The sequence below is a fragment of the Rhinolophus sinicus genome, linkage group LG09 (genome assembly GCF_036562045.2).
Source record: "Rhinolophus sinicus isolate RSC01 linkage group LG09, ASM3656204v1, whole genome shotgun sequence".
Lineage (NCBI taxonomy): Eukaryota > Metazoa > Chordata > Mammalia > Chiroptera > Rhinolophidae > Rhinolophus > Rhinolophus sinicus.
Genome location: NC_133758.1, coordinates 31753867 through 31774539, shown reverse-complemented (window position 1 = coordinate 31774539; position 20673 = coordinate 31753867). Strand labels below are relative to the sequence as shown.

General features: G+C 33.5%; 1 protein-coding gene across 7 annotated transcripts in view; it reads right to left on the bottom strand.

The window, feature by feature from the left end:
* The window catches only part of NOL4 (nucleolar protein 4), a 308057-nt gene that overhangs the window by 197554 nt on the left and 89830 nt on the right, over positions 1–20673 (bottom strand). For all 7 annotated transcript variants that reach the window (XM_074340178.1, XM_019740844.2, XM_019740845.2 and 4 more), the window contains 2 exons: positions 4487–4598; positions 3483–3595 (listed from right to left, as the gene is read on the bottom strand). In XM_074340178.1, coding sequence (XP_074196279.1) covers positions 3483–3595; positions 4487–4598 — 225 coding nt within the window. The remainder of the gene's footprint in view (positions 1–3482; positions 3596–4486; positions 4599–20673) is intronic.

Sequence of the window (20673 nt, the reverse complement as noted above, 5' to 3'; positions counted from 1 at the left end):
TATATATACTATGGCTAACTATATGTAACGTAGTAAAATATCATTTCCACGATGTGTGTGCATGTGTGTGTGTGTGTGTAAAGAAAAGCTAGACACAAAGAGTCATGTCAGTCTCTGTTCCATAGAATGGTTATAGAACTGCTATAGCACATTATGAGTAATCAATATACTTTTTATCACCAAATGACTCATGTCAGCATACTTTTTAAGAAATGTGGACAAGAGATTAAAATGGTTATGTAACCAAATGTACCTGTTCTGTATTTTTATTTTTTAAAACTCACCATTTTAAGGTATTTATCATAAGTGGCTTAATGATTATGACTATTTTAAATATTTTCCTCCATGATTTCCAATGAAATATAATTTGCTTTTCACAGTTCTACTACTTCTTAGAATATGAATTATCCAATTGCTTACATTTATAAAGGGCTTTAATGAAACCAAGTGCATGCATTCATTGTGTAAGTTCTATTCTAATTATTAACTGGTTAAATTATTATCTTTCAAAAAGTGGCAAAAGTATATAGAATATAATATTGTGTTTTTTTAATTATCAACATAGAGAAAATGATAATCATGCTGGGAAAAACTATTGAATATTTCTAAGGGTAAAGAATCAGAAAACTTGATCATATGATTATTAAGTATTTTATCTTATTCATGATCATTTTTAGGCCATTCATCTCAAACTTGCTCTCTGCATTTTGTTTGGTATGACAACCTGTGGAGAAAAAGAGTCTCCACATACTACAATGTGAGCTTATTCCTTATGTGACTCAAATCTCAAGATAATAAAAGCTATGGCAAACCATAGAATTCTGATTCCTTGAAACTTAATTTTTAAAAATTAGAAAAAACATTTTACTGTAACAAATAATTTTCTTCCAGGTCTTTTCCCTTTTAAAATTGACACTTATTATATATTTCCCTTTTAAACTGGCACTTATTTAGTTTTTTAAAATACTTTATTATTGAACTTTTACTTCAATTTTGAAAAGGTGCTTGAAATTCAGATCCCTAATCTGATCCATATTTCATTTTAGTTTTCAAGTTCCAGTTTTTACCTCTAGAGAGTCTCTACTATGTACCTCCTGATATCCATTGCTATGGTGCCCCATTGGTTCATGATCTCTTTTGCCATTTCCTGAACAACAAAATAATAGTCTCCTAGTTATCTATCTACTTCTAATTTCTTTCCCGCCAGTCCTGTTCATCAACTTCTGCCAAATTAATCTTCCCATTTCAGAATAGCCATTTCTCGGCTCATAGATTTGTAGCTATATACAAGTCAAAGTATACCAAGTAATGTGTAAACTCCTCAATCAAACATTTAGGGTTTTCCATAAGACTGCTTGAAAACCACTCCTACCAATCTCACCTTGTTCCATTTTTCATTTACCCTATGCTCAAGTCAATTTAAAGCCTATATTATTAGCCTGTCTGAAACACACCGCTTCAAACCTTAGTGTATATGAGTGTAGACGATGTTAAAAATTCAGATCACCAGGTCCCACACATCAGATTTAGAATTATAATCTTGGGGGGAGGGTCCTGCAACAGGCAGTTCAACAAGCTCTACAGGTGCCTCTAAAGCTGGGTATTTAGGCAGTGCTGTTCTAGAAAACATTCTACAACGATGTAATTTCTCTATAACATTCCCTATTCAGTGACTACCAGCCATACTTGGCTATTGAGCACTTGAAATGTGGTGAGTGTGACTGAAGAACTGAAAATTTAATTTAGTTAATTTTAATTAATTTTCAGTTAAATTTAAATATCCACATGTGGTTAGTGGCTACCACATTGACAGTGCAGATTTAACAATTTCTCATTGTTGGATCCAATCATTTCCTATTAGCAATGCAATAAACATCCTAACACATAAATTATCTCACATCTCACATTCCTTCATATAAAATTCTAGTCAAAGCACATAAATAATTTTTTAAAGTTTTATATAATTATTGCCAAACTCTCCCCCAGAAAGTTTATTCTGGTTTAAATTTCATCAACAGTTTATAACAAGGTCAACTGATCTTACATTGGATATAATATTCTGTAATCTAAAAGGAATCCCATTTCTGGCCTTCATTTCTCAGAAGAGCTTTTAGCATCTTCTAATATACATATTTTCATTATTCCGTTCCTCTTGTCTGCCCTCCCACTAGAAGATAAACTTAATAAAGGCAAGATTTTTGTCAGTTTATTCACTGTTTATCTCCATTATCTATAACAGTGCCACTTACATAGATGGTACTTGGTAAATACTGGTTAAACTAATTTAATTAACACTTACTATAATTTAAATATAACTGATCACAAAGGAGTACCTCACTTGAACTTTATTTTAACATGACTTTGACTTACTTAACCACCTTCCTATCTTTCAATAATTACAATTTCTAAAATGTTATAAATAATCTAACTAGTCATTTATCTGAATATTTTTTAAGGCAGTGCACATCCAATTTGGTATTTTCAAAATGTAAGGATAAGAGTTATTTTCCTAATCCAGTTATAAATTTAAAAGATTCTATTTTCTTTTTGTGAAATACTTATGATGTTAGAAGCCAGAAGGACTCAGCATATGTGAGCTTTATTGTTGGCACAAAGTTGATCTTCTTACTTTTTGGCCTAGAAATAAACATATCAACATCTAAATGAGCTTCCTACAAATAATTTTACAGCTCTAACTAGATTATGAGGTTTTTAATTTTTTTCAATTATGTCATGAATCATGGGAATCATTTTTCCATTTTCAGGGATGGATAGATGTTAATATTTTGTTGTCATTGGTCTTTAACTAAAGGTTTTAGTACTATTTATTTAATCATTTATAGGTAGCCATCTGGTAATATGGAATCTGATACTTTCACTGCATTAATACAGATCTTCTAATAGAGTATACCCTTAATAAAGTCTTTTGAGATAAAACAATTTTATAAATATCGTTTTGAATTTAAATCTGCTTGAATAAAGAGGAAAACAAAAAATTTGGTTTGGGTTTTATAAAGTTAGCTCAATCAAGTAAGTTTAAGAGAATTTAATAATACTTCACCAAATAATGCCATATTTGAAATATAAATATGATTATACTTGAAATACCTATTAAATTGACTTTTCTGATTTCCCAGAAAAATAGCCTTAGTACTAAAGGCTTGGACACTTTCCTTGGATACTCACTCATTTGGGATACTTTCCCCTAAACTTTCTAGCACTTTACCAAGCTTAGCTTGATAGAGGTCAATTAAGGAAAATGAACCTTCTTGTCAATGAGCAAATTCCCACATAGCACTAATGTAGATACTTTAAGACAGGGAATCTCTATCATCTCCATCTGTGCAATCCTGATGACATTCCTGTCATTAAAAGATAAATTACCGTCTTCAAAATGTCATCATGCTTAATACGACAGTCATGGTTATCAAACTTCATTCCGACTTGTTAAGTGATAGCAAACATAGATATTTCCATTTTACCTCATCTTGCTGAGAGTTTAGCAGCTGCAGTTTCATGTGCTTCATATAGGCCATGGTAATTGGCATGTTGTAGTCAATCATGCTGGTCACCAAAGTGGGAGGTTTTCCATTATCTGTAATAAAACATTTTTAATGGGTAATGAAAGTGATACGGCATTCTACCTGTAATTTCAGCATGACCCAATTTGTTCAAGTTGAAATAAGATTCTAGGTACCAACTGTTTAGGACATTGGAAGCATTACAGATGGATTGTAGAAAAAATAACCAGGTGTATTGTGACAAATTAACACTATGGATAAATCAGTTATTTCTAACTACAGGGGAGCTTTTTGATCCTGGTTAACAATGAGTAAAGGCAATACGGTGATTATACACAATTATTTGTATTTTTGTATTTTTCTCTTGCAGCACACTTACTTCCTATATGTACTTCTGGAATATTTGCTTTTTTTGTTTTTTCTTTTTCTTTTTTGCCAGTCTACTCATCCTATGACACAGGAGAATGGGCTAGCCTAAGGGTATCTTTGAGATTAATTTAATTGCTGAGAGAATTTCATAGATTAGGAAAATAATCTAGATAATCTTTAATGAAAGCTAAACCCAAATTATAATTTGTATATAAAATTTTTCATTGAAGGAACTCCATACTCTTCAACACTTTTAGAAATAAGTAATTGGCAGATTTAAAGGGACACAAATGGAACATCAATTTCCTTGTTGAATATATCTAAAATACCATGAGATACACATAATGACTGAATATTAAAACATTATTATAAGGAAAAAGTTATTTGCCACAGTCAAAACTGTCTTTCCTCTGAAAATAGGCACTGAACTACTCTGTAAGTGGCTATTCAAAATTCACTGCCTCCTACTTGAATAAATGAGATGATCTGACTTGTTGAACTGTTTCAGTCTACCACGTTTTTTATAAAAATGTGAGATATAAATTGCCATTATGAATAAAATTACTTTAAATCTCACTATTTGACACTGTGGCTACCTTTATGATCTGTTCCATCTGGGTTTAAATGCATTCTTTTCTGGCACTCTGAGCAGCTCATTAGAAATCGTGTCACCGCTTCTCTTGGTAGGAAGGCATAGCTCTCTGAAATCTGCAATGATTCACAAAATAGAAGTGTTATTATATAAGCTGACTGAATGTGATTCAACAGAAATGATCATTGTATTTCCAAATAAGACGCATTATTCCATAATGGCAGGAAGCACAATGAAAGCATGCACTGCATACCATGCATCATTTCAAGAAATATCTATCCAACTTGATTGCATGTCTCTTAATAATAGCTAATAATGCGATGTGGAGAGAAAAGAAACCAACCACATCTGAATGGGTATGTTTCTATTTTTGCATTTCTTTTAGTAAGAATAATCACAGTGTACAGATATTCTTGTGAATTTTCCTTATTAAAAATTGCCAACATTGTTTTTAAAACTTACTGCTAGCATCATGAAAATTTTATCCAATTTTACATATCTATTTTAAAATTTGTCCCAAGTAGAAGCAATAAATATTGGATTTTGTATTAATGAGCATTTTTTCATTATTGCCTTTCAAAATATTTTAAGTGAAAATAAGAGAATTCTAACTAAACTCATGTATATATTTACTGCAGTGAATCATCCCTTCCACAGAAAATGACACATCTGGAAATGCATTTGGGCCACTTATTTCATTTGTTACTTTATGTAAGTTTTTCATAATTTATGTCCACAATAGCTCACATTGTCAGAGAAAGCTTTCCCAGTGCAACATACAGACAGAGCTTCTATTTTCAGAACCATGATCTAAAGTCAAGTTAGAAATCAATACGCCTGTCACTGATTTTTTAAAAATATTCTTAAAAAAAACAAGAAAAAACAAGACATTCATCTCATCAAAGCAAATCATTTCTGCAGTGAAACTGACAAATTGTTAAATAAAGGAAAATTAACAATGACTCAGTTCTACTAAGATGTCTGATACAGGGCATTAGTTTTCTACCATAGAATACTGGTACAGGAAATATGAGGTAAGTAGGAGGAATAAATAAGATGTAAACTAGAGATAAGTGCCACAGACAATTTCTCAGGTGCATGCATGGCCATTAAGAACACTAATATATTTTTTATTAAATTGGGGTGACAATGGTTAGTAAAATCACATAGGTTTCAAGTATAAATTTCTATAATACATCATCTATATATCACATTGTGTGATCACCTTCTAGAGTCAGTTCCCTTTCATCATCATATATTTGACCCCCTTTCCCCTCTTCTACTAACCCCCCATTACCCTATGATAACCACAAAACTGTTGTCTGTGTCTATGAGCTTTTGTTTGTTTGTCTTGTTCCCTTGTTGCTTGCAGTTTTATATCCCACAGATGAGTGAAGTCAACTCTTTTTGTCTGACTTATTTCTCTTAGCATAATAATCTCAAGATCCAACCATGTTGTTACAAATGGCAGTAGTTCATCTTTTCTTATGGTAGAGTAGTATTCCATTGTGTATATATACCACATGGAAAATATGCCCCTCATGTATAATTGAGTACAAGTCTATACCAATTCTACTAATGGCGATGGGGTCAACTTTTGCTTATCCATGCTACAGAAGGAGCACAGCATTGAGGAAATCCTTCATGCTAAGATCTAAAATTGCAAAGCATATTTTTCCCTGAATTTAATATTTAAATCAATCTGTGTCACTTAGCCTATCACACTGACTCTCAGGAAAAGAAGCCATTAAGAATACCAAAGTGAAGGAACAAGTCTGTAATTACAATCTGGCACGGACAATCTATACACAGGTAATTTACATTTAACTTTACCAGGATTTGAAGTATGACACTCTGATTTTTGATATAGCAATCATTTGTAAATTAAGATGTCCAGCTTTTTAAAAAATACTTCTTCATACTATATAAGGAGATGTGAGAGAAAAATAAGCAGAAAATTTTGAGAGTATTTCAAATTATTTTATATTAGTTATTAAGTAAGGAAATTATATATATATACACACACACACAATTTAAATTCCCATTTGCTCTCTCTTATGCTCTTTCTCTTTACACACACATGCACATGGACACACACAAATTTGATTCCTATTTATCTATTTTACAGAGGGAACTAACACCTTTGCCCAATTTATTTACCTGATTAGAGGTCATTTTTTCTGACTCTCTGAAAATCTATTTTACAATCATGCATTAGTAAACCAAAGTTTATGATGCATGTCCAGTCCTGATATTTTCTATTTTAACTCACAGAGAATTATAGTCCATTGGGACAAATGGGGTTGACCAGTAAATTCATTAACAAAGAGGATTTGAGAAAAATGCTCCATTGATTTTCATAAAGGATTTCTATTAAAACTTTCCTCTCCTTATGTAAAACTCTTCCATTGAAAGAAAGATAGGCACATGGTGGAGTTGCAGGGATGCTCCATTGGCTTCCATGGTCCTAACGAGCTCCATAACCTGCCTTTTTCCCAATACTAATAAAGCACATGTGTAGGAAAGCCCTTATCAACAGATTTGTGATTGACCATACACAATCGTATTACTTGTCCTAGCTCTACTTAACTCCGAATCAATTAGTCTTAGAATCATTATTAATCATATGGCATTTCTTTTACAGCTTTACTCTGAAAAACAAGTACCTGTAATGGTCACAAATATGTTTGCATTCATGTGCACCTGTGTGAATTGAATAATATGAAGTCCCATTTCGTATCTTAGAAAATATTTTTAGCAAGTATTTTATCACATTATTATTTGTGGTGGTATTATTGCATAGCATTCAGAATGTCACTGTATGTCATATAAATGGATAAATGGGTGTACTTTTCTTGGTGTTCAGAATTCATTTAATAGGCAGACCTGCGGAGGCTTCCCACCGTCCGCAGGTTTTTCCTTCCCACCTCATGCTCACTTGTGCCCGCAGACTATGGAGTCTTCTTAGGTAAAGGGACGAAAGATCCTCTGAATGGACTCTTCAAGTCTCACACTGACTTCTGAAACAATATTTATTCTTCCATGGATAAATGGAATTGAAGAGGGAAAATCATTCCTTTTTCCTTATCTAGAATCATTCCTCCTGGGGCGCAGCACACCATCCTTTGCGGGAGTTCGAACCGGCAAACTTGTGATTGAGGGGACGCGCTCCAACCAACTGAGCCATCCGGGAGCTCAGGGGCAGCTCAGCTCAAGGTGCCATGTTCAATCTTAGTTGCAGGGGGCGCTGCCCACCATCCCTTGTGGGAGTTGAGGAATTGAACTGGCAACCTTGTGGTTGGGAGCCCACTGGCCCATGTGGGAATTGAACCGGCAGCCTTCAGAGTTAGGAGCATGGAGCTCTAACCATCTGAGCCACCGGGCCGGCCCACTCTCAGAACATTTTTAAAAATGAAAAAAATATCCTTAAAAAATTCTTAAATTACAATCATTAGAATAATTACATTTTCAGAATTAAAGCCATTTGATGAAATTCTGTCTTTGGATCCTGCCGATATCCTTTGATAACCCCATTCAAGAGATAACACTGAAAGCCTACATGTGAAGCATTTTTTGAAGTTGGGTCCCAGGCTAAATGTCCCAACGGTCCCTGCCCTAATGAAAGGTTGTTTCCATGAATGTTTAACATGCTAAACCAACTTTAAATATATGTTCATAAATGGTGATAAAACTCAGGGACATGTTCTTTCAGGCTGTCTATTTATCAAAGTCCTAACCCCTTTCACGCAATCTGTAAAAGCAGTTGCATATAAAACCTAGTGATAAGGGACAGAAAAGGAAAAATATTTTGATTCAGATACTTGAAATACCATTCTACTAATGCTATAATTAATTATATAAAATACGACAATAATTCACGAATGTCTATTTTTTAACCCACTTTTCAAATCTAATCACTTCTCTGTTTCTAGGAGATAAATCAGACATTGAATATACAGTACAGAACATTTTCTAGGACATTGGGGAGGAGAATATTTCATTTGAAGATGTATTCTTAGAAACACCTTTATTTGGGAAAGATAGAGAGTATTTCCCTAGAATTTGTTTAGGAACACATAAATGCTGCATCTTGTTATTAATAAAAAGCAAAATATAATGTGAATGGATATTATTAGTCTTGCTCCCTCTGAACTAAACACTAAAGACAACTGCCATGTGACATTCCATATATGTTACTTACAACAGAAATAAGGACTGGAACGTAGCCATATGAACAATATAAACTACTAACCTTAACATTATCAGGTAAATAATTTCAAGTATCTCTTTATTAGAAATATTATTTTCTATAAGTCTAGACTTGTTTTCTTATGTGTATATAATGCTTTATACTTTTCATTGGCTTTTGCAATCATTGTTTTAGACAGTGGCTAAAACAGATTTTATGGTAATGCTTTGATAAATAGAGTGACTAATACAAAGAGATGAAATGAATTGCCATTGTTAGACAGTAGAAGGCAAAGCAAAGAGCTGAAATTCAACCCTGGATCTCGAAAATCCTGATTTATTTCTATAAATTGAATGGATCATGGTGAGTTTATCCAATAGACAGATTAAACACATGTTTAGGATCCACGGAAAGCAGGAACATCAAAATAGATTTTTTTTTAAATTATGTATTTCAAAAGACATCAAAGTGTTATCACAGGATAAAGTCAGCACTTGTGAAACTTCCTTAAACTTGAGTTATGGCTGTAGATTTGTTGTTGAACTTTGAATTAGCTAGCATTGAGGGGTGGGGATGTTGTGGCACAACGCAATATTTTTATTACTTGCCACTTCTAAAGATCTTAATCTGTGTAGTGAATTTTGATATTGTTTTAAATGAAAATATTACATCCAAAGTCCATTAAGACTGGAATTCATCAGTAATGCAGAAAATAATAAATAACATATAACATAAATTACAAGTAGAATGATTCTCCCATCAAAAAAAAATATGGCAATACTTCTACATTAAAACAATTGCACTACAGCATCTTTAGATGCACTAAACAATAAAATTGGCCTCTGGAGCAAAGATGGTATGACATTAGTAGTCTAATGATAAACTAATCTATGTGAAGAAGGCCTAATAATCAAGTCCCATAGGGGGCACTACTATTGATATTCCACTTATGGGGAAAAAATACACACACACACACACACACACACACACACACACACACACACACTCATTTCTGAAAAGTTTACTGACAAGTATTGTAACAAAAAGGATGATGAGCATTTTACCTTGCCAACGTCCCTGGCTTTCTGAAGAGAGAAGAAACAGACTTCATTTAAAACCTTACAACTATATAAAGTCAAATTCTGGAAGTTCTCCAGTGCTACTTACCTTCCCCTCAACACAGCTCAGTTAATGTAAAAATGTCAGTTATCCAAAAGAAATGAAATAAAAAATCCATCCTAGTTAAATAATTTACAAATCTCATCTTATAATTTCGATAACATATAATTCCTAAAGTTTTCTTACATTTACTTTTCAAGAGCAGAGTTTTATCTTTAGAAATAAATTTTTCTTACTTGGATCGGAATAGATGAATATAAAGTTAAAAACATTAAAGAAGTTAATTAATCAAAACAGTGTAATAAATCATTGCCTTGCTATAATTTTTCAGACTGTGTCTCACAATTACATGATGGAAGTTTATCTTATTAACTCAAGCCATAAAATTTTATAAATTGGGAGCAAAATTGATAACGGAATTTTAACACAGGATTATTTGTCTTATGTCTCTCCAGTCCCAAGCATCCTTCCTCTCTAATTTTAACTGTTTCATTTCTGAATATATCCAACAAAAAGGCTCTTTAAATTTACTCAGTTTGTACATAAACCTGCAATTCCCTAGTTCCTGAAATGGTAGAGACTTGACAATTGTCGAAATTAAGATTCCCATTCATTATATGACAACTATTAATTGCTTTGGCTGTTTTACAAAAGAGGAAATATTTCCTAAATGTCTGTCATGCAGGAGACCCTGCTCGCTGCACCATTTGTCATGTGAGGCGGCCTGCGAGGTCTCTGGTCCCGCTCCCCACATAAGAACGCAGGACATGGTGAGGCCAAAAAGGAACACCCATGGAGCCATAGGTAGGGGAGTCATACCACTATAGTCTCACTGAAGGCACTATAGGCTCACTGGAGGCTGGATCCACACGACCAGCAACCTGCTGTCCGCTTCTCTGCCTGCCAACCAACTGACTGACCAACCAACGCAGCCGTGGCAGTTATATCAGTGGCTAATTGGCTAACTGGTAACAGCTGATGGTCAATTAGCCACAGCTGAGGGCCATCTACTACCCGAGTCAACACTTTTCCATGTGAGGCCGAGAGCCTGGAAACTGCTCTCTGGGACTCTGTCCCCACAATGTCACATGTATGTTAACATTTTCCATTAATTGAGTTCTTAATAAGTGGATTAGGCTAAGTAAGAATTTCACATGGATTTTATAATTTAATCCTCTAAACAATCCCAGGAATAGATGATTATCATCACTATTATCATCTCTGTTTAACATATGAGGAAACTAAGCTTGAGAGAGGTTGTGTAATTTGTTAAACAAGTAAAAGAGAGAAGACTAAAGTGATAATCTGGAATCAGAGCGTATCCCTTTAATCACTATATTTTATAGCTTGGTTATCAATATTACAAAAGAAATTGAGAGAGAGAGACTATCTCATCCATGAAGAGTTGCAATATTAACCTCACAGCATAGGTTAATTATGCTAAAATGTTTATAATGTTCCCTGGTGTGAGGTTCTTTATAAAATGCTCTAACCTGTTTGAGGTGACCTTTCTGAATACAAGGGGCTGCCAAGTGCTCTGTACCTTGTCTCAGGTTACAAAGTTCAACAGGAAACACATCAGACTATGCAGTAACAATACAGAGCTCCACCTGGAGGAAATTAACAGGCCATCTGTTCTGTTCCAGCAGAACTGATAGCTAAAGTGATGACTTTGTAATATTGTAATAGTCAAGACTAAATGCACAGGACTTAGGCTTTTAATAGAACATACAAGAAGGAGTGTAAGTATCCTATTTCTAAAAGAATAAGACTTCTAGTTAAAAGGAATTCACCAGTAGAGAAGTCATTCTTGGTTTAAGATTTGAACCTAATGCATGAGCTGAAGTAGAGACATCACATGACACTAGTGAATCATGAGCATAAGCAATCACTTTTTAAAGCAAAAAAAAGCTAAATTCAAAAGACTTATCAACCCCAAATCACACCATTCTGTCCTGTTTATAAGGATCTAGCAAAACAAACAAACAAACAAACAAAAAACCCAGAATTAATGTTGTTAAATATCAGTAATTAGAAAAAGTAGTAGGCAAGTGTTGAAGTTTTTAATAAATTACATTACTCCACTGAGTGGTGCCCTGGCATAGTTATACCATATCTAACGCCGAGGTTTAGTGTAAAATAAAATTGGACCAATCACAATATTTTGTAAAATTACTTTCTCCACCTTTGCTTTATAAAATGAATTTAGAGAATAGCAATTATATCTTTATTTTACTGGAATAATAACATTAAAACCATGGTTTTATTGTTTTTGTTTTTTTTGCCAAATATGCAGTACATTCATGGAAGAATTTGCCTCTTAAGAGCCAAACTTGACATTTCCTCTAATGTACACTCTTGGGATTATGAATAAAGAAAAAAAATTACAATATTCTCCCACTGAAATTTGTTTATCTTACCATATTTAATATTACATATTGAATATTTAATATTGTGATATGGGTATCACAAACCACCTGCAATATACATAATTAAATAATGAAGCTATAGAAAATTTATTTTTAAAAGCTAATAAAATTAAATATACTTGAAAAAAGTCTATAAACCCAAATGCTATAAAGACCCTAAATATCCTTATTCATAAAGACAGAGCACAACATGGTCCAGAGAGACCCCTGTCTGAGGAAGGAAAGTCTTGCTTCTGGGCAACATCTCCAACTCAACAAAGACCACTCTGCTTTTATCTGGTTTACACATTGTATTTCTTTAAATACATTTGTAAGGAGGGCATTAGGATACATACACACACACACACACACACACACACACACACACACATACACACACACGTATATATGGATATACAGATATCTATATACATATTGCTTGGCTTGCAAATGCTATAACATTTGGCCCGGGCATTTTTCTAGATGTGCTACAAAGTTTAAATATCCAGCCAATGGTTTGCTCTTATATTATATTGGTTCTCTTTCACCCATTTCATGCATGGTTAAAGATGAGTAGTAAACATCACTGTACTTCTACAGAGGAAATTATTAATTTGTGGATGTGTGTGTGGAAACAGTCTTATAAAGATGAAGACATTTTTCAACTAAACTTTTATTTATTCAACAAATACCTATTGAATGCATAGACACTGTAATTCTCTCTGAATACTGCTACATACGGTTCTATACCACTAATGTGCCTGGATACATCAAATTATTGAAATCACCTATTGGTAATTGGTTAATTTTGAAGTGATTCTGAAAAATACTTTTATCCAGACAACATAAATACACGAGTGCATACTCTTAGTTAAAGTTCATTTATAGTAATAATCAATTAGAGAAGAAGTCAGACGTTTGGCCTGTCTAATCAAATCTGGATTCACTCTGGACCACAACAATTTTTGCTTCAGAACCAACCCTAGCTACAACTGCAGAAAGACTTTGTGCTATGTTGTATCTGTCTACCTCCAAATATCTGCTAAATAAACAACTGAATTCTTGTACCTTAATAACGTCTCTAGTACCAAAACAAAGATGCTGCTGGATTTGCACTTTAACCCCAAATTCACCACTGCTCCCCTGGTGGAGGATTCTAACCTACTGTTTGGGTTCCTATCAACCCTGCAGCATTACTTGCTTTGCTATGACTCTGGTAATGTTATCATTTACTCCAGCATCAGTTCCTATCACTGTCCACTATTTCTTTCTCTTCTTTCTTCTCTGATCATTTTCTACATTCAATCTTCATACCCATTCATCAACTTCCCTTGCCTTTTTCGTTTAGTTAGTTAAGGGAGGGGAGTGGTCTGGCCCAGTCAGAAATATCTCCTGTTGATTATTAAATAGGATTAAGCTAGATAAAATACAGCACACCCAATTAAATTTTAATTCAAGATAAATATACAATATTGGGACAAACATACTAAAATTTACAGTCTATCTAAAATTCAAATACAATTGGGCATCCTATATACATCCTAACCACCTTATAGGATACATTTATCTAAGATGAATGAAAATATGGGTTAGAGCCTAAATATAATTTTAAATTTGGAACAAATTGGTATATCTGAGAATATACCAAGAAAATCTGAGAATATACCAAGAGCAGAAGTGAGACGCAGATTAGGTGGAAGTGATTCTTGGGCAGTCTGCTGGCAATTTGAAATCACAGTGCCCATTGAAAGCAATGTTTTCCATATTTTTAAACCAACAGCACAGGTATGAATATATTTTATACCATAAGCGAGTACATATTCACATTTATATAATAAAACGGATAGTTTCTATTCTCTTCTTTTTCACTTTTTAAAAGTGATCACAGGCCACTAAATTGCCTTGACAGCTCACTAATGGGTTGTGATATGCAATGCAAAATTCACTGGCCAAAAGACGAGGTATGCAGTCTGTCAATCCAAAGATATTTGTTGCGGTGTTGAGAGAATATGGTGGTTATGTGGTCAAGTTTAAAATAAGGCTGGCAAATCCAAAGGAGCTCTAAAATAGGCAGGACTATTTCTAGACAGTTCAGATCATATTTTAGACAGCCAAAAGCCATTTGGAAATTTGAGGCGAATGCATCAAGTGCAGGGTGAGAGAAATGAACAGTGAATGTGGTGCAGCGGCATAGGTCAGTATCCTCCAGGGATGGAGAAATGGTACCAGTGGGAGGCAAAAGGCAAAGACACTCAGCTTGAGCAAAGGCACAGGAATCCACTACAGGACAAAAAGAAATGAGAGGAGGAAAACAGAGTTATCGGCATTTCAGGGCAAAATCAGATGAATTTGTCACATCACTATACATTAGTAGATCAAGGTATAGGCAAACAAACAATATAATGTGATTTAAGTTCATTATAATTAATCAATTTTTATTGGAAATCATTTGTTTCATTGATTATACTTCAAATTTAGCTGTACTGCTCTGTAAAAAAGAATTTTATTTTCATTTGTTTTGTCTTTAGTATAATGATGAATATCTTTAATTTGGAGTTGTATTTTGCAATAATTAAAAGTCATCAATTGAGCAAATGCAACAGACAGACAATATCAAAAAAGAGACATAGTCAAATAAACTGGAGGTATCTCTAAATTTGTGTGTGCTATTTCTGTGTTGCTTCTTATGTTAGAATATTTAGCTGTTAAGGAACAGACTGTCATAACGAAAGATTCTTACATTAGATGAAAAAAAAATGAGCAGATGGACACTGAAAAACTTTTTCTTCCTACATGTTTCCTAATAGCAAAATAAAGAGAATCTCTAAATATTAAATAAAATGACTCAGCAAATCAAGTGTTTATACAATTACAGCATGAAAACTACAGGAAGATATGCAGCCACACATGAGAAGTATGGGAAATTTACTTCCCCAATTAATTTCTCTTGAAGAGTGTGTATAATATGATATATTAGTGTTTTTACTGAGTCTTAGGGGAGAACAAGTAGAATTTAGCCTTCCTGGTCTCAAATGCCCTGGCCCGCACAAGCTCTCCCTGGTTCCTGTTACAATTCCCTCCGTTCAAGTTTCCCTGCTAGTCAATGGAAAGCAGCATTTCTTTTGAAACAAGTAGCCAAGAAAATTGTTGCTGCAGTCACTCAAAGCAGGCAAGAATTAGCCATCTTAGAGGAAAAAGAAAAAATGGAGAAGGCTAGACTTCATTCTACTAGAGTCTAGTAAATTGTACTACCCTTATATATTTATGCAGGCAAAGTACAGGATCTGTGAGATGACAATAATGTGCCATGGATGCAGAATACATTGGCCTCTTGAATTGCTCAACAACTGGCAAATAATGAAAACATTTTTGTGATATACCAATTAGAGAAATAGCCACATGGCTTCCTTTAGAAAACGTCTCTCAGCTTGGGGTGTTTACTGTGCTGTAGAGGTGCTTTTGAAAACTGGGAGTAAGGATGCATTTTGATTATCACAAATAACGGGCTTGTATTGCTGGAATGTAACACTCAGGCATTAAGTATAAGAAAATGGCTTGGAGTACGTGGGACAATGACAACTGTCTGCCCAAAAAGCTTACAGTGCCCTATTGAGAAACATGGCTTTACACTATACAAATAATTATACAACTAATGGATGCATATAACAAAAGATGCCATGTTTGCATGTTCTCTACTGAAGAGAAAAAGCACATCAAGATAGACATTTCTCGGTCCAAATTTCAAATCCTTAGAAGCAGCAGCTAGGTCACCACAAGTTTCTTTCAGGACTCACCTCCAACCATGCTCAACTATGGTCATGCTATATAAGTTGACTGGCAGAGGACATTCCCAAGACAGCGAGAGTAGAGGGAAAGATGAGTAGAGCAGATAAACAAATAAAAAATAGGTAAAGGTTGGTTTCTTTTTATTTATCATGAAATGACTAAAACTGCAACTGATAAAGCTAGAGAATAATATCACGTCTCGGAAAGTCATGAATGAAACATGGATGGGTGGTATCCATAGGTCACTGAGGGGCACAGGTGATACAAAGAAAGAAATAGACCTTTCAATATCTATAATAGTTAAGAGAAACAAAGTTGTTCACAGCATCTGTCACCACACAAAGAACTTCATATGTTTTTAAAAAATCATGTTTCTATTCATTTCAATATAATAATGTTTAAAGCAATTATTATGTTAAAACCTTTACATATATTATTTCTGAGCTCCAAAAAACCCTATAAATAATACATGCCAAAATCACACATATATAACTTTCCTCATCAGGATTTAATCCCAAGTCTATCCGGAGCCGGCACCATTTTCTATTACCTCACAACAGTCATATTCACATCCTATTTATTCTTCCTATTATATTCTATCCCAATTAAATACATATGCATGTATTTACACAGGTGCTCACATGCATATACTTTAGGAGATTCAAAAGATTTTATTTCTTGCACCATCACAGTACCCAGGAATACCTAAATCTCTGGATCTGTGTGATACTAGGCATTAAACGTTTAGTTTTAAAAGCTGCATTGGCTCATTTTCACCACAAGGGTGCACTGAAGTAGCAAATTACTAGGCTGGACATAAAGAGTTAATGAGGTTTCTCCAAAAGATTAATCCCCTTTTCAAGAATATATCTATTTATTGGGACAGTATTGTTTAATATGGAAATTATTAATGATAGGGTTTGTGACATTAGTTGATGATGAACTGGTTTGGGTGAGCTCATGTCTTTTGATGGTCTCCAGTACCAAAAAGACAGCTTCTGAGTATAAAGCATTGCACTACGATTCTGCCCACCTGTGATAATTCTAACTACACCTACACAAGAAATAAATCAATTCTGATGAATAGCAGTACACTGTTTTAAAATTGTTATTTAATACTCTAATTGCCATGCCACCGATTTTTTTCATTCTGAGATGTTTTACAGATGTCTTAGTCTGAATATTAGTTTTAGTTTTCAAAAACAATGGGACTGTTCTAACATAAAAGTGGATTTAATATTATGTGTATTGTGTTTAAATGTAATAGCTGTCTTCAATATTTAGAAATCACCTGTGTGAAACCTGACTTATTGTATAACAGTATCACTGAGTTCAATATTAAAGAATGTCTATAAAAATTAAATTTTTGGAATAATTTTAAGTTTTTAACTCTATTTTGATATACAGAATAGTTGTTTATTTAAGCCATTCTAGTTTATAATAATAAAATGAAATAAACAATGTTAGAAAGGCAGTGCCCTATATTTGTTTATTTGCTATATTATTTTGCTTTTTCTTTATATTAGGTGAAAGAAGATGGTTTACACACATAAAATTAATTGGTGTTATTCCTTCAGAATTTGAAGAAAACTGTAATATAGCTCCCTCATTTTATATGTGAGTAAACTGTAGCCTAAGCCAAAAAGAGGTTAAATTAATTGTTTGGAACGCCTGGATTTTTATTAGTGCTATTTTTTCACACCACAATGGCTACAAATTTTGCTCATTAGTCTCATTATGAGTTGACAAGAATTCTGGGAATTTTTATGTAACCAGCTAGCAGAAACTGGTGCAAGTTAAAATACACAATTGAGGAGTAGAGATGCTGAACCAATAGTTTTTTGTTTGTTTGTTTTAAAAAAGGACAAAATGATGCTAACTAAAGTTTTAAGGTTAATTGTTCTAGATCTGGTAGAATAAAGATTTTCCTTTAACAGTAGGAATGTAGAAATTCTGCATGATATGTTATTTTTCTACAGTATATCCCTGAAAATAAATATTCAATTACTACTGAAAGCAAATTCTTTAAAGAGAGCCAGTTTTTTGTTTTTGTTTTTTAATTTTTCAGGAAATTAATTTAATAGAATTAACCTTTGGGAAAAGCAAACAAAATAATTGAAATTCTCATAAACTTCATCTAGAGGGAGAGCTCCTAAACACAAGAACTCTGGCCTTCTTTCATATTTTCCATCAGCCCAGTCAAACCCTGGGTAAAAGTTACACTGTATACTTCCAGGATTAGTGACATCTACAGGATGTACACAAAAAGGCCTAAATTATTGCTACTCCTATCTCCCAACACAGAGGCATGGGGCGGGCAGAGGAAATTATATCCATAGTATCATTAAGGCAGTAATAGAGCTGTGTTGATTGTCCTGCTTGTCCTTCTACCTGGAACATGCATAGTGATTGGATAAAGAAGGAGAAATAACATTATTCAAAAGTTTGCTGTATGTCAAGCACTTTACGCATCTTAACTCATTTATTTTACCACACATGGGTATCATGAGCTAGCTCTAAACAGAAAGAGAAACAAATAGTTAATAATTTGCCAAAAGTGACCCAGATAGGAAGTTCTAGATTTAAAATCTGAAACTGAGTTTATCTGGCTTCTAGCCTATTTTCTTCTAGCTGTAGCATATGCTCTCCACTCTGAATTAAATGAATGTAATTATTGGCAACTATGTATGAAATACATGTAAGTTTACTGTATCACAGCACAAGTTGTGTGTATTTGTGTGTGTGTGTGTATACATATATATATATATATATATACGCAGACTGTTCTCTATTAAAAACACTAACTTTCCCCCTTAGTTCCTGGATTTCCACCAGTTACTCTAATTTTACATGTAGCAAGAAAGAACCTTGAAACATAATCCTTTAATGGGACTGTAATTTAAGAAAGGATTCTGAAAAGGCAGCTGTGCTTAGCCTGTGTTAGAACAGAAGTGATACAAGACAACCAGAGAAGAGTGATGCATTCCCTGAAGGTGAAGTTCAGGCAGAAGTTGAGAAGACTTAAGGAATGGAAGAACAAACATTCCACATTAGTTTTTTATAATGTTGTATCATTAATTTTGAAGTGACTCTCCAAATTGCTAAGTACCTGTACTTAATTTTCAGTACAAAGATATATTTTAAGTTCAAATGTAAGTGATAATTGAATGATCCACACCTCTTCTCCACTCTGTTAATGTAAATAATCAAGGGCTTACCATAGTCAAACATATTGAAGGAAACACATTTAATGCACCAATACCAGTTAATACAGAGACAAGGACAAGTGCAGAAAAATGTGAAGACCTAAAAGACACTAGAATTCAACAACGACTAAAAATAATAATTATGATAGCCTTCACATATTCCTAAAATGTGTCATTTTATGTGGATTTTTTCAAAGAACTCATGAGTAATGATAGAACATATACCCTCCAATTCTATCTACAGTCAGATCAGTTTGCAATAATATTTAAGTTGTATAATGCCTAGATATTTCAAGGAATGATATACTGCAGATAGGTAAAAACAAATAGCATTCAAAAGTTAATCCAATATTAAAGGACCACCATTTCCTGCAGAGTGAAAACATAGAAAGATTTGCAAAAAAAGGCAAAGTAAATAAAATGATCACTAAATTTATTGATAATATTATTAAGACAATATGACACGCTTTCATGATTAGTTATATAAGTATGGTTTCTTGGCCATGTAGGAAAAGGAAGAAAAAGAAGGTCAATAAACATAATCATGCATGCTCTATGAGCTAATGTGTTAGAAGTAGAAAAAAATCTTAAACTTAATGGTACCATTAAAATTGCAATAGGTATCTAGCTAATTCTACCAGTGACTAGCCAATTCCTGCATTAGTATTGAGAACTAAACTCTGACCCAACAGTCTAGGTCACTAATAGCACAAAACGATTCCATTTCAAATTGCATTTAGTTTTATGCCCCATTAATTGAACATTTATATTAATTTTTAACATCAGACTTAAGTTCATTATAGAGTCAAGTGCACAGTTTTGCTGGTATTGCAGCAGTTTTTTTTTTTTTTTTTTTTTCTATAATGAGTTACTACTCCATAAAAATTGAAATGTTTCCTAACTAGGATTCAATTTAGAGGTACCCGAAGGCAAAAGGTTAGGCCAAAAAGAACCTTTATGGTATCAGGAAAAGGTGAAAACACTTAAGATGTGAAAATGAAAAATAAACTTGGGAAACAAAAGGATCTTCAAATAGGATGTTCTCAAGAGGGAATGGATGATGTTTCAGATGCTGCTTATACTTTCAAGGTTGGTATCCCTACCCCCAAATGCATAAAATGTCTTCATAATGTTAATGCAAAATGATATATGTTGGAGACATGTTTGCCAATTTATTGAAAGTGTTTAGTATGCAAATGGCAATGGATCAGATTCTCTACGTTTCATTTAAGAAAACAAAGGCTAAGAGATTTGGGTCTATGTCACTGACTCATGTTGTCACTTTAGTTAAAGGTGCATTTGAAAGGTTAAATCATTTTAAATTGCTTTTGGCACCTAATCAGATTTGGCTGCCACACTACTACTAATAATGAAGCCATTTGTTTTTTGTTTGTTTTTCATTTAATACAATTAAACATATATGTATTTCTACCTTACTAACTCCTATCAACATCAGGTAGCTATTTCATGAAAATAAATTATC